Source organism: Rattus norvegicus, chromosome 10 (genome assembly GCF_021556685.1).
Source record: "Rattus norvegicus strain SHRSP/BbbUtx chromosome 10, alternate assembly SHRSP_T2T, whole genome shotgun sequence".
NCBI lineage: Eukaryota > Metazoa > Chordata > Mammalia > Rodentia > Muridae > Rattus > Rattus norvegicus.
This window is the reverse complement of record NC_141543.1, coordinates 44,917,291-44,943,728: the sequence shown is the minus strand read 5'-3', so window position 1 is coordinate 44,943,728 and position 26,438 is coordinate 44,917,291. Positions and strand designations below refer to the sequence as shown.

At 46.0% G+C, this 26,438-nt stretch overlaps 2 protein-coding genes across 2 annotated transcripts in view; both read right to left on the bottom strand.

Annotated features, from left to right (window-relative positions):
* Window positions 1-26,438, bottom strand: part of Rapgef6 (Rap guanine nucleotide exchange factor 6) — a 449,393-nt gene that overhangs the window by 91,360 nt on the left and 331,595 nt on the right. The window lies entirely within an intron of this gene.
* On the bottom strand, window positions 17,698-21,445 carry Hint1 (histidine triad nucleotide binding protein 1). The gene is made up of 3 exons (NM_001109607.1): window positions 21,277-21,445; window positions 18,255-18,359; window positions 17,698-18,006 (listed from the first exon to the last, which is right to left on the bottom strand). The coding sequence occupies exons 1-3, from the start codon at window positions 21,385-21,387 to the stop codon at window positions 17,842-17,844; spliced, it is 381 nt and encodes a 126-aa protein (NP_001103077.1). The 5' UTR covers window positions 21,388-21,445; the 3' UTR covers window positions 17,698-17,841.

Sequence of the window (26,438 nt, the reverse complement as noted above, 5' to 3'; positions counted from 1 at the left end):
ACAGTGTACATGAAATAAATAAACCATAAAAAAACATAACAGACCTACCTCCCCCGCCCCCATCAGAATGTAACTCTCAGTTACTTGAGTACCTTGCTTGCAGGCCCACCACCTGTTTCCTGCCATGATAATGGACTCACTCTCCAAAACTGTAAGCAAACCCCCATTAAATGCTTCCCTTTGTAAGAGTTGCCTTGGTCATGGCATCTCTTCGAAGCAGTAGAACAGTGACTAAGACAGCTGTTTAGCAGGTATTTTGTCACAGTGTTGAGAAAGAACTAGCATAAGGAAGGATTTGGCTCTGGACGTGGGACAGTCTCTCCAATTTACATGGTTGTGATTGGTCAAGACGACAGTGATGGGGCTGAAGATGTAGTTCAGTTGGTAGGATGCTTGCCTAGCATGCACAGATCCTGTGTTTGAGCCTGAGCATGGGGGTTGGGGATTTAGCTCAGTGGTAGAATGCTTGCCTAGCAAGTGCAAGGCCCTGGGTTCGGTCCCCAGCTCTGAAAAAAAGAAAAAAGAAAAAAAGAGAAAAAGAAGAAAAAGATCCTGAGCATGATATAAACCGAGTATATATTTATATATACTGTGGTACGTTGCCTGTTATCCTAGCAGAAACAGGTGGATCAGAAGTTCAAGGTCACCCTCAGCTACATAGTAAACTGGAGGTGTTAACCAGTACCTAGGTAAGACTCTGCCTCTAAATAAATGATGTTTTTTATGTAGACACAAAATAATTCTCACCTCAGCAAGAATAAAATAGAGTTTATTTCAATATGAATAGTTGCCTTAAGTAACATGTCCCCCCACCCCCACCCCAGTTGTGGTTTTATGAGAGTTCATTAGTTACAAAGTGAGGAAAGTCATAAGTCAAGGCTTTACCAAACATTCTAGAGAGATACTGGGACTCAAACCCAAGCCCTTTGAAAAAGTAGCCAGTGCTCCTAACCACAGAGCCATCTCTCCAGTCCTCATTTTCTTTGGGGAGGCGGGAGGGGGAAGTTTGGGGATATTTATTTGTGACAGGCTCCCTCTGTAGCCCTGCCTAGCCTGGCACTTATTATGTAGACCTGCTAGTCTTGAACTCACTGTACTCTGACTGGCTGTGCCTCCTAAATGCTGGCTGCTCATTTACAATTAAGGAAACAGAGGCATAGAGAGGTTCAGTAAACCTGGGTTCTCAGTAATGGAGATGGGACATGTCCTAGTCAGCATTAACTGTCAATCAAGGTGACACAGCCTGAGACAACTGACCTGAGAAGGAGCCTCAATTGAAGAATTTTCCAGGTCAAATTGACCTGTGGCCACACCTGTGTGGGATTATCTTAATCTTTGATGCAGGAGAGCCCTGCCCACTGCGGGCAGCACCATCCCTAGGCAGGAGGGCCTGGGTTGTGTAAGAAAGTTAGTTAAACAGGAGCGGGGTGAAGCATCAAACAGCCTTCCTTCTTGATTTTTGCCTCAAGTTCTTGCTTGAGTTCCTGCCCTGACATCACTCAGTGTTGGATTATCAACTGAAGTACAAGCCACACAAAGCATTTCTTTCCTTAATTGGCTTTTGGTTTGAGTGCTTTGTCATTGCTGCAGAGTTTGAGGCCACTGGGAGAGACCACCTGAACTCTGTCAATTTTTTTTTTTTTTTTGGTTCTTTTTTTCGGAGCTGGGGACCGAACCCAACTCTGTCAAATTTTAATTTACCAAATTTCATTTAAGCTGCAATTAACCACAGTCTTGTTGGGTGGATTTGAGAATGGAACTTTTTTTTCTTTTTTCTTTTTTTCGGAGCTGGGGACTGAACCCAGGGCCTTGAGCTTGCTAGGCAAGCGCTCTACCACTGAGCTAAATCCCCAACCCCGAGAATGCAACTTTTTAAAGGCAAAGTCTGGGGATGTGCACATCCGCTGGCATGTGGGAACATCCTAGGCCGATTTTTGGTATTGTCTTAACAGCCTCAGGTTGCTCACAGGGCTGGTTTCAGCCCCTTAAGATGGAGTCCTCAGCTGCTATATCATAGCAAGAGAAGAGAAAGTAGAACAGGGTCCCATCTTGGGGAGCTGGCTCCATGACCTGCCCTTCTAATCCGGACAGTGGAGGAGACTTGCCTGCCGTTCACACAGTAGCTTCTGACCATTAAGTCAACGAAGAGCCAGATGAAGACCAGAAGAAGCCAATAGTAAAGGTATCCATGCCCTCCTGTTCTGCACCCTTCCTCCACCCCATCCTATCCTTCCGATGGAATGAGCAAGTTATTAAAAAGCAGAGGGTAGGAAGCGCAAGGCCCTGGGTTCGGTCCCCAGCTCCAAAAAAAAGAACAAAAAAAAAAAAAAAAAAAAGCAGAGAGCCTTAGGGCATGACCCTGTGGAAAGTGCCAAGGCCAGCCTGACCCCATCATGATTAGTTGTCTTGAACTTGGAGCCCGGCTTTTGGGTCCATCCCCCAAGGCAGTAAAAGCACAATCAACTTAACAAGGCCAGCAGTGGCAATGGGGAAGAGTTTGGAGCAGGCACAGGGGAAGAGAAAGGATTTCTCCTTAGAAGAAGGTTAGGGTGGAGGATAATAGGAGAACCAAGAAAACTGAAGCTCAGAAAGATCAATTGTCCATTCAAAAGTATCGGGTGCAGGTCCTCTGGAAAGGTGTACTTGTCCACTAGAGAAGATAGGGAGTGCAGGGAGGGGGATGGGCAGGAAAGCAGAGAGGGAGAGAGGCAAACATTGTAAAAAGAAGGGAAAAGTGTGGTTCTTGGTGCTCTGCCCAGCAAGAGTCCTGTGTTCAGAGCTGTCCCATCCATCCCAGGAGGCTCCCTGGAGAGGGGGAAGGGTGTTTATGAAGAGCCTCAGACTCCAGAAGCAGCATGACCTCCTGGCCTGTCCCTGCTGGTTCCTGCCCCCGTGACTGCTCCTGGCTATAAACAGCCTGTTTATTAAACCGCAGGAAATTGGCCCCTCCACCACTTGAGCAATTTGAGAGAACAGGAGGTTCCTGGTCAAGAATTTCCAAACTGGGAGGGCTGTCTGCTGGAAGCCTATGGTGCTCAAAGACCTGGCTTGAAAGGGCTTTGGGGAGTGAGCATTCTGCCCACTCCCTCCTCTTGCAGCCTTGCTTAGGGCTTCCCAAACCCTGGGGGCCTTCAAGAGTCAGAGGTGGCCCCTTGAAGGTTATTACATTGACTTACCTCTTTATTTGGTCTAAGAGCCCCATTATTAGAGCACTCTGGTGATGTCAAATGGGAAGGCAGATTTTAAAAGGCAGGAAGGAGGCAGGAAGAGACAGCTAGCTGTCTGTAAAGCGCTTGCCTTGCAAGCTTGAAGACCAGAGTTCAATCCCCAGAGTTCTTTTTTTTTTTTAAAGCGGGCTGTGTGGGGTCTTGAAGAGACGTCTCAGCAGTTAAGAACACGTCCTGTTCTTGCACCTATGTTCAGGTCCCAGCACACACAGGGCAACTCAAAACTGTCTCTCATTCCAGCTCCAGGGGATCCCCAATGCCCTCTTCTGTATTTGGTAGGCATTAGGCACTTACAGAGTGCACATACCTGCATGCACACAAAATAACAAAATTAAATCAATTGTTAAAAAAGATGGCCGTGAGGCCCACATCTGCAATCCCCAATACTGAAGAGGCAGAGACAGGCAGATCCCTGGGGTTCACAGGCCATCGGCCTAGCCTACTTGAAGAGTTCATTTAGCCTAGTAGCAGGCCTTGCTTCAAAACAAGGGAGGGCCAGCAAGACAGCTTAGCTCAGTGGGTAAAGGCACTTGTTGCTGAAGATCTGATGATCGAAGTTTGACTCCCAACCCGTCGTATGTGGAGAGGAGAGAACAGACTCGTGGACATTGTCTTCTGACCTGCATCATGCACATGGATCAAGGCACTCCCCTCCAAAAAAGAATCAAATATATAATTGTTTAAAAGAAAAAGAAGGTAAACAACTCTGGAGAGTAACACTTGAGGTTGTCTTCTGACTTTCACACAATTGGGCACAAATGTGTACAACACACACACACACACACACAGAAAGAGAGAGAGAGAGAGAGAGAGAGAGAGAGAGAGAGAGAGAGAGAGAGAGAGAGAGAGAACAGGACCTGAGTCCTGTCTGGTTCAGCCCGTCACTTACTTCTCCCCATAGCCAATCACTCAGGCAGGACAGACTCACTTAGGAGACACATGCATGTCTTCTTAATGTCCTTACCCCTACTTGTGGCTTTGTGTGACCTCAGACCAAGATTCACAAGCTCGACATTACAAGCTCGTGCTCCTGTCCCTGGAGGATTCCCTGAGATACTGGGATTCATGTGGACCTGGTACCTCTGCTGAACAGATGGGATTTGCCAGATCTATGCTGGGTGTCCTTTGAGAAGTCACATAAAGGTACTCCCAAGGAACCCACCGACTTTAATGCACATGGTTGACACTGCTATAACGACAGGCAGGCTAACAAACCAAAACCAAAAAAGCATGAAATGGATTTATTTGATCATCGTTTCACCTGACACACGGTCCTTAATGTCAAAGAACAGAGACCCAGGGATAGCTGTCTGTGTTTGTACTGGGGTTACCACTGGGGATTCGACTCAGTTGGTACAGTGCATGCGCAAGGCCCTGGTTGGATCCCCAGAACCTGATAAAAATGGATGGTGGTACTCACCTGCACCCAGGAGACAGGCAGGAGGACCTCTGAGTTCAAGGCCAGCCTGATCTACACAGAGTTCCAGGACAGCCAGGAATACACAGAGAAACCCTATCTCGAAAAAACAAACAGAAAAACAAGCAATAGCAACAAAACTAATTTACTGATTTTTAAAAAGTTATTGGAAGCCAGGCCAGGTGGCTCAGACCTGTAATCTCAGGCTCAGGAGGCAGAAGCAGCATAAAAGTGAAATCAAGCACGGATTGAGCTGCATAGTAAGATTATTTCAAAGAAGAAAGAGTGGGGCTGGGATAGGAATTGTTTTGAACAGGGACGGCAGATTGCTGGAACTGGAACAGTAGGATGGGAGGACATGAGAAACCACAGAGGAAAACTGTGGAGGGAGTTTCTGGGAAAGGGAGGGCATGTCTAAACACGAGAATTAGATGGAAAATCAGGATATTTACCACGTCAGGAAAGAACAGCACAAACAGCATCTCTAATTCCATGGGAAGTGGTGAGTTGTGACCTCCCAAGGACACGGGCATTGCACCATAATTGAAAGGTGCTGAAAGCCAGCCTCTCTCAGCACCCATCCCGTTGGCTGGCCAGTATCTCTGGAGGAATGCTGTGGTTCCCCCACTCCACCCCCTACATTCCAGAAACTTCTGGATGCATTTACACTGGTCTATCTCGATTCTTGGAATATGCCTCTGTCTCTTCCATTTGTTCTACATTCTATCGAACCTCATCTTTTTAAATTTTTTTTATTTTTTTAAATATTTATTTATTTAATATATATTTATAAGTACACTGTCCCTGTCTTCAGAAACACCAGAAGAGGGCATCAGATCCCATTACAGATGGTGGTGAGCCACCATGGGGTTGCTGGGAATTGAACTCAGGACCTCTGGAAGAGCAGCCAGTGCTCTTACCCACGGAAGACAGCTGCCTTCCACGCTGGGATCACCAGCCTGTACCACCACGCCTGGTTTCCCTTGCTGAGCCTGTTCGGTTGTGGTTTTGTTTTGAAGCAGGGTCTCACCATTACAGCCCTGGCTAACGCGGAAGCCTTGCTGTCCCGGTTCAATCGGAACTTTTTTTTTTTTTTTTTTTTTTTTTTGAGACAGGCTGTCTCTGTGGAGAGTGGTTGTTCTAGAACTTGCTCTGTAGACCAAGCTGTCCTGGAACTCGAGTTCTGCCTGCCTCTGCCTCCAAAGTGCTGGGATTAAAGGCATGTCCCACCACACCCAGCTTCCCTGAAGAATCTGAAGTAAAAGCTTTGCCTAGTTAGTTCCCTCAGCCATTTCTTTCGTGGTTCAGGGGCCATGCCTAAACTCCCAGCTGCCTGTGCCTGTCTTGCCACTGTGAGTCTCACTCACATCCTCCTGGCTGCCTATCAGGGAGACCTTAGTCACAGGCATATCTCCTCTGTCTTCCTGACAGCTAATGAGACACAGGGCCCTGGGGAAGCTTGTCCCAGCAATGCCTTTTGGCTTTCCTTGCTTTTATAGTTATCTTTGGCTAGGATTATTTTAACAACCCCCTAACTAGTGCCTCTGTTCCATGACACAATGCATCAGATGAATCTTTCACGGTATCTGTGATGCCATTCACTTCAGTTGCAAACAGAATACAGTGGAATACTCTTGTTTGCCCGGCTCTCCTGCTGGGCTCAGCCTGTGCCACCAGACCTGGGAGTACCGTTTCTTCAGACTCCTCTCCTGCCAAGGCACACCGACCCCCTCACCACTTCCCAACACACTCTTCTCTCCTGCCTCCCGGGCTTTCTATCTCAGAAGTCTGTCCTTGCTCTGTGTGCACAGCCACAGTCTTCTGTGGGCCTGGGAAATCCTTATTAAGGTGTGAGTTCGGGATGGTATCTATATGATACCATGTATCTATGGTATGTATAGCCCAGTCAGCTCCATGCTTGTTCACAGCACAGTTGTCATGTCTGCCCAGCAAGACATGAGCCAAGTGAGGTACCACACACCTGCAATTCTAGTATTTGGAAAGTGGAGGCAGGAGGAGTAGAAGTTCTAGGTCCTCCTTGGCTATATAATAAGTTCAAAGCCAACCTGGGCTACATGAGATCCTATCTCAAAAATGATACCAGTATTTTGCCACAAGAACTTAATCATTACCCCTCCTTTTTTGTCTCCTTTTTCCCTCCCCTCCCTCCCGCCTTCCCTCCCTATCACTTTTTGTTCCTCCAAGCCTCATGCACGCTAAGCAAGCCCTCGGTCACTCAACAATACCCTCATTTTTGCCCAAGCGGCTTTGAACTTGTAGTGCTCCTGCCCCAGCCCTTCTTGGTAGCTAGGGTTTTTTTTTTTTTTTTTTTTTTTAAGATTTATTCATTTTATTATATATAAGTACACTGTAGCTGTCTTCAGATACACCAGAAGAGGGCATCGGATCTCCTTACAGATGGTTGTGAGCCACCATGTGGTTGCTGGGAATTGAACTCAGGACCTCTGGAAGAGCAGTCGGGTGCTCTTAACCGCTGAGCCATCTCTCCAGCCTCGGTAGCTAGGGTTTTAAGCCTGCCAATATGAAGTTTCTTTTAAGGTTTTAATTTTTATTCCTCTGTGTGTGTGTGTGTGTGTGTGTGTGTGTGTCTGTCTGTCTGTCTGTCTGTCTGTCTGTCTGTCTGTCTGTCTATGTGATGTCTTTGAGTGCCTGCATAAGAACATATTGAATCCCCTGGGGCTGGGGTTATAGGAGCCTGTGAGGCACTAGACATGGATGCTGAGAATGAACTGAGTACCTCTAAAAGAGCCGTAAGCATTTCAACCTCTCACTAGCTTTGGTACAATTTCTTTTTTTTTTTTTTTTTTAAGATTTATTTAATTTATGTGAGTACACTATAGCTGTCTTCAGATACACCAGAAGAGGGCACCAGATCTCATTACAGATGGTTGTGATCCTTTGGTACAATTTCTTAACCATACTGACTACCAGCTCTCTTTCCTGTAAAACAGAGCATGACACTTCCGTGTCTATGTGAGAGTTTTCATGAGAGGCACTAAGGAACTCGGCAGTGTCTGTCACTGGCCAAGTACCCATTAACTCTTGTTATCTTCCCTCGTTGATAATGCCAAGTCCAGCATCACCAGCAGTGTGAAGGCAGAGTGAGGTTCCTGCCTTCTTGGGCCCTTGTTTATTGTGATGTGTAACCACTCATCTATTTGTGGATGAATCTGTTCTCACACCTGATACAGACTGCTGAGGGACAGGGACCTTCTTATTTATTCCTGTGTGCTCCAAAGTATCCCTGGTACTATGCCTAGGACTGAATCAAATGCAGGCAGGATACTGTGAGCTCAACCACTGAGAAGGAGTTAGAAGGCAGCGTTACAGTCTGTCCTGGAGTCCACACCTAACACTTACTCTGCCCCCTCCAGTTTTCTTTTCTTTCTTTCTTTTTTTTTTTTATTAAGATTTATTTATTTAGGGGTTGGGGATTTAGCTCAGTGGTAGAGCGCTTGCCTAGCAACCGCAAGGCCCTGGGTTCGGTCCCCAGCTCCGGAAAAAGAAAAAAGAAAAAAAAAGATTTATTTATTTAATGCATGTGAGTGAGTACACTGTAGCTGTCTTCAGACATTCCAGAAGAGGACATCAGGTCCCATTACAGATGGTTGTGAGCCACCATGTAGTTGCTGGGAATTGAACTCAGGACCTCTGGAAGAGCAGTCAATGCTCTAAACCACCGAGCCATGTCTCCAGCCCCACCTCCAGTTTTCTTATCCATATAAAGGACATATTAAAATTTAAAAAATGAGACATTATCCTACTGTGTGGGCCCAGGGGCCAGGAACTCACTGTGCAGACCAGGCTGGCCTCAAACACGAAGAGATCTGCCTGCTTCTGCCTCCTCTGTGCTGGGATTAGAGGCCTGCAACCAACACTCCCAGTGACAATGTTGCTGTTAATGCCCGTCCACAGGATCAGGGTAAGCTGTGTACACTCATGGATTTCCTTTAAAATTTAAGAAATCTTAGCATGGTTGCTTGCTGCCTCCTTGTGGATAAAGTACAAATCATTATGAAATCCTCCTGTAATGACCCAGCAGTTATGTAGCTCGGCACTGAAAACAAACCAAGCCTCAAATGAGAATCTGGACCAAATAGATTGTCTGACTACTATGATATAGATGTCTATAGCATAACACCAAGAAGAGATCTCCTTACAAATGACCAAATGTTTGTAAAAATGAAAGGTTGGGAGTGGGGGAGCTGGAGAGATGACTCAGTGGTTAAGAGCACTGACTGCTCTTCCAGAGGTCCTGAGTTCAAATCCCAGCAAACACATGGTAGCTCATAACCATCTGTAAATGAGATCTGATGCCTTCTTCTGGTGTGTCTGAAGACAGCTACAGTGTACTCATATATAATAGATAAATCTTTAAAAAAAAAAGTGAAAGGTTGGCCAGACTAAATGTTAGATGATCAAAGTCAGTAGATTTTTCACTTTCTCCTTCTATATCTCTGGTTTCTTATTGGTGTTTCATTTCTGAGAAAGGGTCTCACCGTGGCTGACCTTGATCTTGCTATGTTGCCCAGGCTAGTCTTAGGCTTGCAGCATTTCTGCCTCAACTTCCTTTTTATATCTATCTTGGGTGTATTCATCAGGGTTCTCTAGAGAACTGTAGAACTCACTCTGTGGGTATGCGTGGGTTGATTTATTGGAATGGCTTACCAGCTGTGGTCCAACTAGTCCAACAATGGCTGTCTATCAATGGATGGTCTGAGAATCAAGTAGTTGTCTGGTCCATGAGACTGGATGTCTCAGCTGGTCTTTAGTATATGTCAGACTCCTGAAGAAGTAGCCTCCGATGCCAGTGAAGGAATGGACTTGCCATTGGGAGCAAGCAGGCAAAAGATAACAGCTTCCTTCTTCCCTTTCTTTATATAGACTGCCAGCAAGAGGCGTGGCCCAGACTAAAGGTGAATTTTCCCACCTCAAAAGATCCAGGTTAAAAGTGAGTCTTCCTGAGAGAAACCGCAGAGAGAACATGGAGGCTGACGTTAAGATTCCACTCTGTGTATTTACAAGTTGTTGTGAATATTCTTAAGGGATGGATGTGTACAGGGCCTTGTATGTCTAAGTGGGCAATTATATCTAATAAACTGGAAAAAAAAAAGTGGGTCTTCCCACTTCTAATGGTTTGGTTAAGAAAGCCCACATGGGTGTGCCTAGGTGCTTGGATTTAGGGTATTCCAGATGCAGTCAAGGTGACAGCCAAGAGCTGCTAGGAGCAGTGACTTTGAATGTAAACTGTACATCAGGTGATATCATTGAACTGTTCATTTGCCGAGACATTAAACTGTGCTGTGGGGGCATTAAGATGACTGTGAAAGTCACTGGCCACTAAGCCTGATGACCTGAGTTCAGTTCTCAGGACCCATGTAGTAGAAGGAGGGAACTGATCCCATGCAGAATATGATATAGCATGTATGAGGATGCACACATACACAGAAATGCAATAAAGTATCTTTTAAGTCGGTGGTGGTGACACACACCTTCAGTCCCAGCACTTGGGAGGCAGAGGCAGGTGGATTTCTGTAAGTTCAAGGCCAACTTGTTCCACAGAATGAGTTCCACGATAGCTAGGGCTTCACAGATAAACCCTGTCTCAAAAACCAACCAACCAGATCTCCACGGCTGCTTACTTATCACCCACAATTCCCTCTTCTTTCTCTCTCCTCCAGCTGAGCAAGATGCCCAAAGGAAAGAAGGCCAAGGGGAAGAAGGTGGTCCGGCCCCCGCCGTGGTCAAGAAACAGAAGGCCAAAAAGGCGGTCAATCCTTTGTTTGAGAAAAGGCCTAAGAACTTCGGCATTGGGCAGGACATCCAGCCCAAAAGAGATCTCAACGCACTTCGTCAAATGGCCCCGCTATATCAGGCTGCAGCAGCAAAGAGCTCTATAAGCGGCTCAAAGTACCTCCTTCCATCAACCAGTTCACCTAGGCCCTGGTCAGGCAAACAGCGACTCAGCTTCATAAGGTCGCCCACAAGTACAGACCAGAGACAAAGCAGAAGAAGCAAAGGCTACTGGCCCATGCTGAGAAGAAAGCTGCCGACAAAGGGGATGTCACAACTAAGAGACCACTGTCCTCTGAGCAGGGGTCAATACAGTCACCACCTTGGTGGAGAACAAGAAGGCTCAGCTGGTGGTGATTGCCCATGATGTAGACCCCATTGAGCTGGTGGTTTTCCTGCCTGCCCTTTGTCGAAAGAGGGGGGTGCCCTGCTGCATCATCAAGGGAAAGGCCAGGCTGGGGCGCCTGGTCTACAGGAAGACGTGCACCACTGTTGCCTTCACACAGGTGAACTTGGAAGACAAGGGTGCTCTGGCTAAGCTGGTGGAAGCTATTAGGACCAATTATAATGACAGATATGACGAGATCTGCCACCACTGGGGAGGCAACGTCCTGGGTCCTAAGTCTGTAGCTTGCATTGCCAAGCTGGAAAAGGTAAAGGCTAAAGAACTCGCCACTAAACTGGGTTAAATGTACACTTAAGTTTTCTGTACATAAATATAATTACAAAATTATCAAAAAACAAACAACCAAACAACCAAACAAAATGTAGGGCTTTGAGAGACAGCTCAGTTCTTTTCTTTTCTTTTCTTTTTTGTTTTTTTTCTGGAGCTGAGGACGGAACCCAGGGCCTCGTGCTTGCTAGGCAAGCACTCTACCACTGAACTAGATCCCCAAGCCCGACAGCGCAGTTCTAAAGGACATTTGCTAAGGCAGAGGACCCAGCTTTGCTTTCCAGTATTCACAGAGCAGCTCACAACCATCTGCAACTCTAGTTCCTGGAGATCTGATGGCTCTTCTGGCCTCTGTGGGCACCGGGCATACACATGGTGTATTTACATGTATGTAGGCAGATGCCCATACACACGAACTAAGTAAGTTCAGAGATGTTTTAACGGCTTAAAGAATATGTAAAGATATAAAGATTGCCTTTAAAAAGAGGAAACCGTTGTGGGTTTACAGAGAAAATGTCCTGTTCTTCGGGGCACATGCTGAAGTATTTAGGGTAAGGGGAAATGTAAACGGTAGTGTCATTCCCCACTGCCCCAAACTCAATCCTCAAAAACCATGGATCAATTTTCCATCTTTATGAATATCTTCATTTTCTGGGCAGTTTGTCTAGTAAATGCATGTTTACAGTTAAGGTAATATGATAAAGCATGTTGCTTTTTATGACTGGCTTTCTCCACTTAGTTCCAAAGCTCAGCCATTTTGTTTTTTATTGCTGATGCAATTCCATTGCTGGGGTATACTATTTTGATTAGTGATCACTTAAATGCACCTGGGACTTTGTGAGGGGACGGAGAGATGGCTCGGTGGTTAAGAGCGCTTGCTGCTCTTCCAGAAGACCTGAGTTCAATTCCTGTTACCTATGTCTGGCAGCTCGAATTTCTAACTCCAGAACCAGGACATCCACTGCCCTATTCTGGCCTCTGCAGACTCTGTGTACTCTCAAACACAGGTGAGTATACTCAGACAGACAAATGGACACACACACACACACACACACACACACACACACACACACACGAATAAATCTTTAAAGTGTTTAAATGCATCCATGATTTGTTTGTGCACTTAGCCATTCTATGTAACGTTGCTCTGGATGCTCCAGGACAGGAGGTTTTTGTAGGACATGTGTGTGCTAGGTACATTTTTTGTCACGTGACAAATACTTGATAAAATCAAGTTAAAGGAAGAAAGACTGGTTTTGCTCGCCTTTCAGGGCTTTGGTACACTATGACTTTGGGCTTAAGATGAGGCAGAGAATCAGGGCATCAGGCAGAGTAGCAGAGGACACCTAACGGCAGCCAGGAAGTAGAGACCAAGAAAAAGGCCCCCATCCATGCTTCCTCTCAGTCGGCCTTGTGCTTTTCAACACTTTCCAATGGTGCCATCCTGAGTCTCTCGACTGGGACAGAGCCATTGGCATCCGGTTGCTCCCCAAATGTCCATCATGAGTCCATGAGGGGCCTTTCGCACTCAAATTATCACTTCCCCACTCCTACGAAGTATAGAGTTCGGGGCAGACCTGTTCTGTGGTTACTTAATCAGCTGTGTGAGTATTGTTTAACCTTTCTGGGGCTGTGCTTTGAGATGAGGTCTGGCTGTGTAACCCTAGCTGGCCTGAGCCCCACGCTCACCCGTCTGTGTTGTCCAGGCTGCACATCCTTGAATATTCAGAGAGCCTCACCTCTACTTCCAGCTGCTGGGATTATAGCCCCCATAGCCAGCTCGTGACTTCAGAGCTGCCTGTTTTACAAAGTAGCTGGACCATTTTCAATCCCATCGACAGTTACAAGGGCTTCCATTTCTCTGCTTGCCTTTTTGACCATAATCATCCTCTAGGCTGTGAAGTGGCATCCCACTGTGGTTTTGACCGTTCTGCAATGACCAATGGTGCTGAGAATCCTTCCACCAGCTTGCTCCCTGTGTATCTCCTTTGGAGAAATGTCTCGTTCAAATGTTTGCCCACTACCTTATTTTTTTTAAGACAATTTTAAAAAGAAGTTTTAGGTTCACAGAAAAATTGGGGGCTGGGGATTTAGCTCAGTGGTAGAGCGCTTACCTAGGAAGCGCAAGGCCCTGGGTTCGGTCCCCAGCTCCGAAAAAAAAAGAACCAAAAAAAAAAAAAAAAAAAAGAAAAATTGAAGGTAAGATCTGCCCCTTGTCCCATGCATGTAGAATCCCCCACTACTGGTGACCCCACAACGGTTCCTTTGTCACATTAATGCCTCTGCTTTGACACATCACAGTCCCACAAAGCTCAGAGTCTGGGTTCACTCCTGTTCTCATTTCTCTTAATCTTATGCTTACAACTGGATATGCGTGTGTTTAGTCCGTTGGCCACGTGGTTACTGTATGCTTGATCTCACTGTTGTCTCTGAGACAGGCTTACCAGGTAGGCCATCCATGTACATTCCATGGGTTGTGATGTGTGTGTACGTAAATGAATCCACCATATTTTCAGACTATTTTCAATGCCATAAACGACTTTGGCCGTTTGCCCGTTTTTAAATTTTTTTTTTTTTCAAGATAAGGTTTCTCTGTTTAACAGCCTTGGCTATCCTGGAACTCAGTGTAGTCCAGGCTGGCCTTGAACTCAGAGATCCTCCTGCCTCTGCCTCCTGAGTGCTGAGACTAAAAGTGTGTGCTACCACTGCTTGACTTTTTTGTTTTGGTTCTTTTTTTCGGAGCTGGGGACCGAACCCAGGGCCTTGCGCTTCCTAGGTAAGCGTTCTACCACTAAGCTAAATCCCCAGCCCAAAAGTTAGATCTCTTTCTCTTTTTTTTTTTTCTTTTTTTCGGAGCTGGGGACCGAACCCAGGACCTTGCGCTTCCTAGGCAAGCACTCTACCACTGAGCTAAATCCCCAACCCACTGCTTGACTTTTTAAACATTTTTTAGATTTTTTATTTTATGTATATGCATGTTTTACCTGCATGTGTGTCTGTGTGAATGCCTGATGCCATGGAGACCAGAAGGGGGAACCATCCCATAGAACTGGAGCCACTGACAGTTGTGAGCCATGTGGGTGGTAGGACCTGAATGCAAGTCTTCTGCAAGAGCAGCCAGTGCTCTTAACTGCTGAACTGCCTCTCCAGGCCCTGTGTTGTTTTGTCATTCCTCCCCTTCTTCTCTGAGGCAGCCTCTCCATATGTAGTTCAAGCTGGCCTCAGACTCTTAGTCCTTCTGCCTCAGCCTTCAAAGTGCTGAGTAGAGATGAGCAGGTATGGGACACAGTGGCTAGTGAGGGTCTCCTGATACATGACGGGAGCTCGGGAGAAGAGAAAGAAATGTAAGACATACATGGAGGAAGCCCCAGCCAGACTCTTCTCCATGTAGGGAACAATAAATACAGTAGAGAAATGAAAACCTGAGACAGGGTCTGTAAACAACCAGCCACCCTCCAGGGTGGGGATTTGAGCTGGCTCAGCAGATAAAGGTTTACCAGTTTAACACCCATATAAGTCTCAGGGGTTGGATCAGACAACTCCCACCAAGAAAGTTCCTGACAGCAGCCTCAGGCCCCCACATGCATGCATACACATATAAACACATACATGTTACCACCAAAAGTCATAAAAAGGGCTCTCTGGTCTGTCCCTTCCTACCCATGCAGGAGGTCTGTCAGCCAAATTCTCTAGTGTAGTTCATTCCAAATATTTAGCTGCCTCCCCCATCAATGTTTTAACTTTCTAGGAGACTCTATACATTTGTTAATTAAGCAAACAGCACTCAGGGGCACTGAGAACCCAGCATCATGTTGGACTTGTGACCTTTTCAGATCTTCCACTGCTGGAGTGTGTTTTGCAGGATCTTGGGGTTTTCTGGCCTTAAGCTTACTCAGCTCTAGGTTGAGAGATCCTGTCTCAAGGAACTAAGGCAGAGAATGATAAGCAGGACACATGCCCTCCAAGCATATGTACAAATGCCTGCACCCCTATACACACCCACATACATACACTATGTATGTACAGATATAACCTGAACAACATAAAAGGGAGTCAGGCCAGGCATGGTGGGCAACAGCTTTAACCCCTTAATCCCAGCACTTGGGAGGCAGAGGGGGTGGGGGTGGGGAAACAGAAGCCCTTTATCTTGGCATACCCTTTATATAACCCTGTGAGGTTGCATTTGGAAGCTCCAAGCTATGCCCTTAATAGGCCTATCAGTGCACAAAGTTACTCCTCTCCACTAACTTGTCAGTTAGCTTTGTGAAACAATGCTTAATGGACAGCTCACAGGTTAATTCAGGGAATATGCAGGAATAAAGACAAGTTATGCAGAGAAACTGCCAGGGAGCCAGTGTGCAGAACACTCCGCTGCTACTGGACACAGGAGCCAGCCTGCACTGTTGTCTTCCCTGGCATTCAGCACTGGATCCAAGGGTTGACAACACAGACGTCATTGTGCCTGCCAGCTTGAAGCTGCTGCCACCGACACCAGGATGAAGTGTCCACTGTCCTTGTTCCTGTGTCATTAGTTTCAGATTCAAAGTCCCAGATAAGTGCATCTGATTGGCAGAGCTAAGTCAAGGGCTTGCATCCCAGCTGGGCTGGGCAGCAAGTTTTTTTTTTTTTTTTCTTTTTTTTTTCTGGAGCTGGGGACCGAACCCAGGGCCTTGCGCTTGCTAGGCAAGTGCTCTACCACTGAGCTAAATCCCCAACCCCTGAGTAGCAAGTTCTTATTGGTCTCCTCAGCAGCCTGTTCTGGGGGCAAGGAATCTCTCAAACAGGATGGAAGTTCAGAAGCTGCAACTGTCCCCTATATTCATGCTGCTCTAGGTGATGCCTCACGATGAATACATAAGTACAAGTTTGGTTTTATAGCAAAACTGCTATTTCTTTCCTAAACTGCAATAAAATACTCTACCAAGGACTAGTGTTGGCTCAGTGGGAAAGAGCATTTGCTACTCCTACAGAGGACAAGAGTTGGGTTCCCAGCACACACGTGGCAGCCCACACCCACTGTAACTCCAGCTCCAGAGGGATCCCATGCCAGTGTGATTTGCTCACAGGGACAGGTCTGTTCTCAGCCCAGGCCTCTCCAGTGGACTGCTTGAAGCTCCTCAGTCATAGTTGCTGGCTTCCCCCAAAGCAAGTGACATTGTTCCAGATGCTGGAAAGTGCCATTAACTAGGCGGCTTCTAGCATCAACGTCTCATAGTTCAGTGCCGTGTAAGGGCCCGCTCCTTGGGTCACAGATGGGAGTCTTCAGACTTGTCCTCCCATGGCAAAGGAGCCACACACAGCCTCTTGTTAGGTTGGAATCCACTTAACAAAGGTCTTCTCCCCACAGCCTCATAGCAGAGGGAAGGAATTTGTTGGACATAAACGTTCATCTACAGCAGAAAACCACCCCAGAGACCACAGTGTAGGCCAGATCACCCTTTAAGACCTAACTTCAGAACTCATACCTTCCTTCCTTCCTTCTGTCATACTGCTAGTCTCACAGGCCAGCCCTCATTCTGAACACACAAGAGGAGTCTTGTAGGCTATCCTGGAGACTGGCTGCTACATGAAGCGTGGGTGTCTGTCCCAGGACAGTAGAAGGCAGAGGTCCTGGGCAGGAGGACAATGGAGTGTTATCTGCCTGCTGTATTAATGCTGGCTCGGTTCATCAGGACAGGAAATGTTCCTGACGAAAGCAGACTCAACCCTCATGCCTCCTGCTTCATTCTGAACCATGCCACAGATCCTCCCAAGACTCTTCCCCAACGTAAAACACAAAGTCAGGAAAATGACGGCAGAGAGAAAGACCATGAAAGGCATTTTAAAAGATGCATTATATACACAAATGTTTTAAATATAACATAAAATAGAAGAAAAGTTACATGTAAAGGCCAGTTCTCCTAATCTATCCAGAAACACTCCAGGCCAGGCATAATGGTGTATGCCTATAATCCCAACCTTGGGAGGCAGAAGGATATTGCCTATGTGTTTGAGGCCACCGTGGTCTACACAGTGAATTTTAGGCTAACCACAGTTACACTGAACTGTCTCAAAAAAAAAAAAGAGGGGGGTTGGGGATTTAGCTCAGTGGTAGAGCACTTGCCTAGCAAGCGCAAGGCCCTGGGTTCAGTCCCCAGCTCCGAAAAAAAGAAAAAAGAAAAAGAAAAAAAAAAAAGGAGTGTGTGTGTGAGAAGGGAATTTCCTGAATTAATTTAACCTGGGAGGATATTTCAAATCAGACTTCTGTAATTAATTAAAGACCAGTTACACTACCACAGTATGCCAGGACCTCCTTGAAAAGAAAATGTAAGAAAGTTGGGTTGCGAGCTGATCTCTATTTTTGACACAGGATCTTACTGTACAAACCAACCTGGCCTGGAACTCCCAGAGATCCATTTGCCTGTCTCCTGGGTACTGGGATTAAAGCTGTGGCCTACCTTAGTGGTGGATCCTTTGCCTGGCTTCTTGTGGCCTGAGTCTGATCTCTAGCAACATACACACAAGAAACCTCCATGACAGACCTACCCTCAGCATTCCACCACACAGTTCCAGGAGCAAATCCACTCAGAGATGTGCAACAATATCTTTTATTAGGCACAGAATTTTAAATGATCTCTTCAATCTCTCCATACACAGGCAAAACTATGTGTGCCATTGAAATTACTGGAGCTTGCCAACTACCTAGAGAAGGATACTTATCCCCAACCTGCTTAACCAGGAGGCCAGTTCATCTGCCGACCTCCAAGGACGTGGAGGTGAATATGATAGACAGACTGCCCCCCGTCTGCACCTTCATTCACCACCATCCGATACCCGCGCTTCAGGCCCAGATCCGCAGCACATTTCTTGCCAACAATCATTAAATGTCCTAGAAGCTGCAAAAGAAAAAGAAAAACCTCTTAAACACAGAAAATGTACACTGCTGGCCGTTAAATAACAAGCAATCAAGCTGAGGGTGGTGGAGCACGCCTTTAATTCCAACACTCAGAGGAGATGGGGACAGGCCAGGCTCTGTTGAGTGCCAGGCCAGCCTGGTCCACATAGGAAATTCCAGGACAGCCAGGGATACACAGAGAGAAAACAAACAAACAAACAGTGACATACAATGTTAGAAATTACTTACACTTTCATCATCATCATCTGCCACAGAAATCTGGGATATGTGCTTCTTGGGTATCACCAGAAAGTGTGTTGGTGCTTGAGGGGAAATGTCATGAAAAGCAAGACACTGGGGAAAAACAAACAGAAGCGTTAGTGTATCACCTGCTAGGCTAAAACACACTCACTCTCTGTCAAGTAGTAAGCATGGTCAGAATGGGAGGCACTGAACAGACGCCAGGCTGACACAGGTGATTACCACAGAAGAGTATGGTTTAGACTGAGTGATCACGGACAGCCATTCTGCGACAGTGACACTGAATCTGTGCCTCGGCCCTCAGGCTCATATATTTGAATCTTAGTTATCAAACACATTTATATTCATTCCCCACCCACATGCTTTCACCATGACAACGGATGAAACCCCCGAAACTGTCAGCAGTCTCCCAGTTAGATGTTCTCTTTCAGCTGGCTGGTGGCAGTAGTGGTGCACACCCTTTAGCACCCGCACTTGGGAGGCAGAGACAGGTGGATCTCTGTGAGCTTGTGACCAGCCAAATATACAGAGTGTGTTCTAGGACCACCGGGGCCACACAGACCCTTTCTCAGAAAACCATAAGAAATAAAAAGTTTTCTTTTGTAAGAGTTGCCTTACTGTCTCTTCACAGCAATAAAGCAGTTACTAAAACAATGGATGGGCAAAACTTAGTCCCATCAGCCTTACCAGGCCAATCTCATCCAAGTCTTCTGGCTCAAACCACGCTGTCCATGGATATTCCCCGTACAATGATCCTCCCGTATTCATTCATTCATTCATTCATTCTCTCTCTCTCTCTCTCTCTCTCTCTTTTAATTAATTAATTCTCCTTTCTTCTTTTTTCCAGACAGGGTTTTTTATGTAGCCCTGGCTGTCTTGGAACTCACAATGTAGACCAGGCTGGCCTTGAACTCAGAGGCAGTCCTGCCTCTCTGCCCCTGAGTGCTGGGTGTGTGCCACCACCACCCAAGCTCTTTATTCTTGAAGATTATTTTCTGCCTCCATGCATGGATGTGCACCATGTTCATACTGAGTGCCCATGGGGGCCAGAAGAGGATGCTGGATCCCCTGAACTGCATAAGACAGTCAGTCCTGAGCCACCTAATGTGGGTACCAGGTATCAAACCCAGGTCTTAACGGCTGAGTCATCTCTCCAGCCCACCTTTAACCTCAACTTTTGTTTAAAGGCTATATATTCCTCAACTTGAAAAATCTACAAATTCCTGCCATGTTAATAGTTTCTTTCACTTTTTGTGTATGTGCCACCTATGGCCGCAACCGTCCTGTATTACTCTGGACCTTAATGCCTAGATGAGGGTCTCTCATTGAATGTACTGTTTTGACTAGGCTGACTGGCCAGCTAGCTGCCAGCAGGCTCCCACACTTTGCCATCAAGCTGCTAGAGTCACAGGCACAGGCAGCTAAGCCCAGCTTACATATGGGTGCTGGGGATTTGAACTCAGGTCCTCAAGCTTTCACAGGAAGCACTCTTAGCCACTGTCCTCAGCTTCCAAGCTTCCATCCTTTTAATTATGGAAACAAACTTGGCTCCCTTCCCCCTCCCACCTTTTCCAGATCGAAGTCCTGATTGTGCAATTTCATGGTTTGTTTTGTTTTACTGTGCAGGCACTGCTGGTACTGATGTTTTATATCTCATGCTCTCTTGCTCTCTTCCTAACAGGATCCAGCCATACTCATTTGGCTAAGGAGTAATTTTACTTGATACACTGTATAAGATGCTGTGTCATTTAGAATGCTTCTCTCTCTCTCTGCAAGTGTTTTGTGTTCTCCCCTCCCCCACCCCGTTTTGTTTTGCTTTGTTTTTGAGTAAGCAACTTATTCCATAATATAGGCTGGTCTGTAACTCCCTGCTCAGTCTTCTGGATGGTAGGGTTGGGACTACAGGGCATGCATGCTACAAGACTTGTAAACCTTTCCAATGAAATGGGGCTCTTTCTAAGACAAAAGAACTTCCCCAATTAGTGACACATATAGCAATTTAAATAAAACTCACCTCAAGGAACCAAATGAAGTTTGGAGTACTATTTCAGGTCTATGTGAATATTACCAGTAGCATTAATGCTTTCTTATATTTCAAATTTCTTTTCTTTTCTTTTTTTTTTTTTTTGGTTCTTTTTTTCTTTTTTGGGAGCCGGGCTTGCTAGGCAAGCGCTCTACCACTGAGCTAAATCCCCAACCCCATATTTCAAATTTCTTAAGCGGACTGAACAAACCAGCACAAAACTTTCTAGTCTAGCCAAGTTACCACCCTGCTTTATGTGAGACTGAAAGCCATATCACTGCCTAGGAAATAATTTACAAAATTGGTCTTCAATATCGACTGCGATTTAATCTATCAAGGAGGAGGGAAAAAAGACAACTTTTGATCTTGCATCATAAATGTTTTCTTCGATCAGCAGGGCGTGGACCACCTGCAATCCTAGCATAGCAGGGTTCAAGGTCAGCCCCAGTTAGTTACTCAGCGAGTTTATGATCAGCCTAGAATGGTGAAGCCGATCTATTAAAACAACAAACCAGAAAATCCTTAAAGCAATATATATATATATATATATTTTTTAAAAGCTTGAAGGGGTAAGGCCAGTCCCCAGAGGCAACGTCTGCGGCCGGAACAGGGAGCAGAAGGACCTAGCAGTGCCCGGACCGCTGCGCGCGGGAGATCGCAGAGATTGCGCCGGGGGCAGGATCCGGTTTCTCGACGGCCAGATTGACACCCGCGTGGTGGGTGGCGGTCGCCGGCCCCCGTGGGCGTCACCCATGGGTCTGCACTTCACAGGGGACCGGGGCGGGCGTCACCTCCCAGGGCCTCGGCCCGCATCACCTCACCAGGGCCGCGACACGCGGCGGGCCGAGCGGCCGATAACGCGTAACCCGAGCGCAGGCACGCGCCGCAGGGCCACGCGGGCGCAGGGCCAGGCCAGCCAGGCCGCGCGTCGTCTCAGGCCCGCGGCTCCTCAGGGAACGCCGGCGTGTCGCCGGGCGGCAAGCCTACCCGATCGTCCTCGAAAATGATCTTGGCCGGGATTTCTTTGCGGATGATCTTGCCGAAGATCGTGTCGCCACCGGGCTGGGCCACTTGAGCCTTGGCAATCTCGTCAGCCATCGCGGCCGGTCGCTGTCCTTCCCGCGCCGCGGCCACGGTGGGGAGAGGAACCGCGAGAGCGCGCGGGGACTGCCGGCTCGCGCCCGGTCGGTCTGCGCATGCGCTCTGGCGCCGGCGTCGGCGCCGCAGCCGCTGGGAGCGAAGGAATGAAATGGGCGGAGGAAGCGCCGGTTCTTTGCCTCTGCACCTCTATAAGAAATTTTGATTTGCTAGTTCTGGGAGGAGGCTAGGTTTGGCCCAGTGCTTGCCAAGCGTATACGGAGTTCTAGATTTGAACTCTACCGCCTCATAAACCGGATCTGGTGCTGCACGTCTGTAGTCCTAGAGTTTGAGAAATGGAGGCAGGAGGATGGAAATTCAGTTCATCCTCAACATTGTTTGAGGCCAGCCTGGGTTACCTGAGACCCTGTTCCAGAGCAGTCTGTTTTCTGTTTCAAGTTGTGCTGATCACATTTGCTGGCTTGTGATACCGTAGCCTTTTTTTTTTTTTTAAGATTTTTATTTTATATATGTATATGTGTGTGTGAGTATTTTGCCAGCATGCGTAAGAGTGCATTATATCTAATGCCTCGGATCCCCTGGAACTAGAGTTACAGATGGTTGTGAGCCATGTGGGTGGATAGAACTGAAACCTGGTCCTCTGCAAGAGCTACAAGTGCTCTTAACCCTGATCATTTAAACCCTCAGTTGTTTGAGGTCTTGGCTAAGAGCCATATGAAGCCTTACATCAGGTGTTCTTTGCTTTGTTTCTCGCTTTGTGTGGCAGCGATTCTCAATCTTAACTACGTACTAAAAACCACTTGGGAACTCTTTAAACATCTCTGACCACACCCCACATTAATTAAGTCCAAGTCTGGAGAGATGAGACCTAGGCAGGAGTTGTTTGTAAGCCCCTAGGGCCATCTTCCTGGCTGGAATCAGTTTCGAAGAAGAAACAAAGTCTTTCTTGGCCCCGCCTCCACCCTTCCTCCTCTCTGTCCCCTCGGTCCTCTTAAAAAGTGTTTTCTGAATATCGTGTGCACTTTGTCATCGTTGGTTCTTTGGGTCATTTCTTCCTCGTCGGGATTAGGCAGGACCTCCATTCACAACGTTCTGTAGACAATCCCAGTTGTCATATAGATCTGTGGACGTGGGTCGCCACTGTTGTTACCGTTAGCTTCTTTCAACATCCCATCCCACTGCCCTCTGGATGGTTTCTTCTGCACATGGAGCCCCCCCCCCCCCGTTCCACATCTCATTGGATTCTGTTCCTGGCTCTCTTATCTGACAATCTCCAAGTGGCCATAGTGACCTTAGGGACTTAGAGAGATGGTTTGGTGATCAAGACACAAACTGTTCTCTCAGAGGCCAGCAAAAACATCACAGCTGCCTGTAACTGCAGCTCTGGGGGCGAAATCTGATGCCTCTGGCCTAGCAGGATGCCTTCAATCACTTGTGGACTGGGCGCACATAGATCGCACAGATACACATATATACACACATAATTTAAAAAATATAAGTAAGGGGTTGGGGATTTAGCTCAGTGGTAGAGCGCTTGCCTAGGAAGCTCAAGGCCCTGGGTTCGGTCCCCAGCTCCGAAAAAGAAAGAACCAAAAAAAAAAATATATATATATATATATATATATATATATATGTAAAAAGGGAAAACTTAAGCCAGATGACAGTGGTACACGGCTTCAATCCCAGCACTCTAAGGCAGAGGCAGACAAATCTCTGAGTTCAAGGCCAGGCTGGTCTAAAGAGCAAGTTCCAGGAAATCCTGTCTTATAATAAATGAATAAATTGGGGTTGCGGATTTAGCTCAGTGGTAGAGCGCTTGCCTAGGAAGTGCAAGGCCCTGGGTTCGATCCCCAGCTCCGAAAAAAAAATGAATAAATTAATTAATTATACGATTGTTTCCTTTGAATTGCCCTATATGATGATATTTGAATACTTTGTCTCAACAAAATTTTATTACCCTTATTGAGACAACGTCTCATGTAGCCCAGGCTGGCCTCCAACTTGCTATGTAGCCAAGGATGTCTGTAAACTCCTGAGTTGACAAAACTATTGGCAGTGGTTCCTGGAAATCATAGTGTTCCATTCTTTGCTATCAGAGGCATTACTGGTACCTTGCGATCACTGGTAAATAATATCTATACATAAGACATTAGTTTTAAAGTCATGTTCATTTATTTTCATAACTATAGAAAGGTCATGAACAAAAAAACAAAAAAAAACAAAAAACAAAAAACAAAACAAAAAAAACAAAAACAAAAAAAACAAAAAAAAAAAAAGGCATGAAGGGGCTGGGGATTTAGCTCAGTGGTAGAGCGCTTACCTAGGAAGCGCAAGGCCCTGGGTTCGGTCCCCAGCTCCGGAAAAAAAAAAAAAAAAAGAACCAAAAAAAAAAAAAAAAGAAAGGTCATGAATATCAGTTGGCCTGGGCTTAGGATCCTCTGAATTAGGTTTCTAGTACATTCCAGATGATACTTTTGGCCCTAGTACTATGCTTTGAGGATCAGTGGTGCAATGTAGGAAAAACCCATTTATGTACTTAGAGGCAAAAGAATATTATATCTGTAACTTACTCTTTTAACAACTTTATTTATTATTTTGGTTTTTCAAGACTTGTGTGTGTGTGTAGCCCTAGCTGTCCTGGAACTCACCCCATAGACCAGGCTGGCCCCAAACTCAGAGATCCAACTGCCTCTGCCTCCTGAATGCTGGGACTAAAGGCACACTCCACCACCACCACCACAGGGCACATTCTTTTATCTTTAGATTGTTATGAACTCTTTTTTCATAGACATTCATTAGACAGAAAATAGGTTATCGTAAATTACCTTACTAAATTTTGCTGTGGGACTCTAAAACCACCTAGAAAGGGCTGACCAGATGGATCTGCCTGCTCTTTCAGAGGCCCCGAGTTCAATTCCCAGCAACCACATGGGGGCTCATGACTATCTATAAAGAAATCTAATGTCCTCTCTAAACATGCAGGTGCACATGCACTCAGAGCTCATGTACAATAAATAAATAAATAAATAAATAAATAAATATTAGAATCTAGATGTGATAATATGTAAATGCTACTTAAACTGGATGCCACTGCCCACCCCAGCATTCTTTTTTTTAAAGATTTATTTATTTATTTATTTATTTATTTATTTATTTATTTATTTATTATATGTATGTAGGTGAGGACACTATCACTGTCTTCAGACACACCAGAAGAGGGCATCAGATCCCAGTACAGATTGTGAGCCACCATGTGGTTACTGGGAATTGAACTCAGGACCTCCAGAAGAGCAGTCAGTGCTCTTAACTGCTGAGCCATCTCTCCAGCCCTGGATTTTGCTTTTGTTTGTTCTTTGGAGACAGTAGCAGGCAGAACTTGAATTTGCTATTTACACAGCCACACCCAGCCAAAATGATGTTTGCAAAATGCAAACCGTGATGTCACCCTCCTCCTGATACTATTCCAGAGCATGCTATCCCAGAATGATATCCAAAATCCTTTTCTTGACCAATAGGAACCTGCGTGACCATGTCCTGTCTGTTTCCCCTCCTTCACGTACTTCCATTTCAGGCCTACTGACTGGCTTCACACAAACTGGGTGTAGTAAGCAGAATATGCCCATGTCCCATTCCCTGGATCCTGTGGGCATTTTGCAGGTGTGAATAGATTAAGGACCTTGAAGAAGGTAGGCGCCTGGATTACCTGGGTGAACCCAGTGTAACCACAGGGCCCTTGAGAGGAAGGGAGAGATGGGATGAGCCAGCAAAGGGAAAAGATTCTGGTTTGGATGCCGGATGGATAGCATTCGGTGGAAGTCAGATTTGTTTCCACTGAGCGAAACACTTGTCAGCAGCACTGCATTCTCACTGGAGGCTCTAGGGGGCAGTCACTCCCTTGTCTTTTCCAGCCTCCGGAGATCCTGCGCTTCCCTTGGTTTGTTCATCTCCAAAGATGAGTATCTTCACACTTCTCCCTTCTTTCCTTCTTCCACTTTTAATGTGACTCATTAGGCTCACCAGACACAAAAAAAGCTTCCCATCTCAGAATATGAATTTAATTCACCTGCCAAAACTCCCTTATTCCTCAGGATGATACAATGAGACGTTCTAGGCACCTGAGTGCATACATCCTTTGGAGAGCATTCTCTTGCCACATAGCTCAAGGAACTTACATTATGAGCATGTTTGAATTTCCACTGAGTTCTGGAGTCTCTTCAGTTCAGTTTGCATGTCCGGTAGCAAACCAGGTCATGTTCCCAGAATAACCAGCTCAGAAAACAGTGCTGAGCCATCTTGTTTCATTTCATCTGTGGGATAGCTGAAGGAACTGTAACATGTTTGCTTTAAGACTCACTTCTGTGAACTATGTTTTATTTTAAATTTCTATTATATGTACATGATTGCATGACTTTGTGGGCACCACAGGCACGTAGGAGCCTAAGGAGGCCAGAAGAGACTACTGGATCTCCCAGAACTGGAGTTACAGATAGTTGTGAGCTGCTGTATAGGTGCTAGGAATCCAATTCCGGTCCTCTGCTGATCAGTAAGTGCTATTAAGCACCGACCTATCTCTCCAGCCACAGAAACTGTATTTTCAAGTAACAGAAGGGTTTTGGTTAACTTTCTAGCTAGAAATTATTGCTATAAACTATTCTTTAAAAAAAAAAGAAATTAGGCTATAGTACAAAAGTATAATTTTAAAAAATTACTCCAGAAGGTACCATAATATGTCACAAGATCATCTACTTTATTGTTCCTTGTATAAAAGACAATAGCTACTGTCCTTGATTTGATTGTTTATATTAAATGCTCTTCTGCAAATCTAGAACCTTAACTTTTTTTAATATTTTATTTTTATGCATTTACCTGGCATATATCTACACCACATGCATGTGGTGTCTTTGGAGGACAGAGTGTGTGTGTGATCCCCTAGGACTGGAGTTCAGACAGTCGTTAGCTGCCATATGGGTGTTGGGAACTGATCCCAGGTCCTCTGGAAAGAACGGCGGTGTTCTAATGCTTTGTGCCAGCTCTAAAGCCATCAATATAGA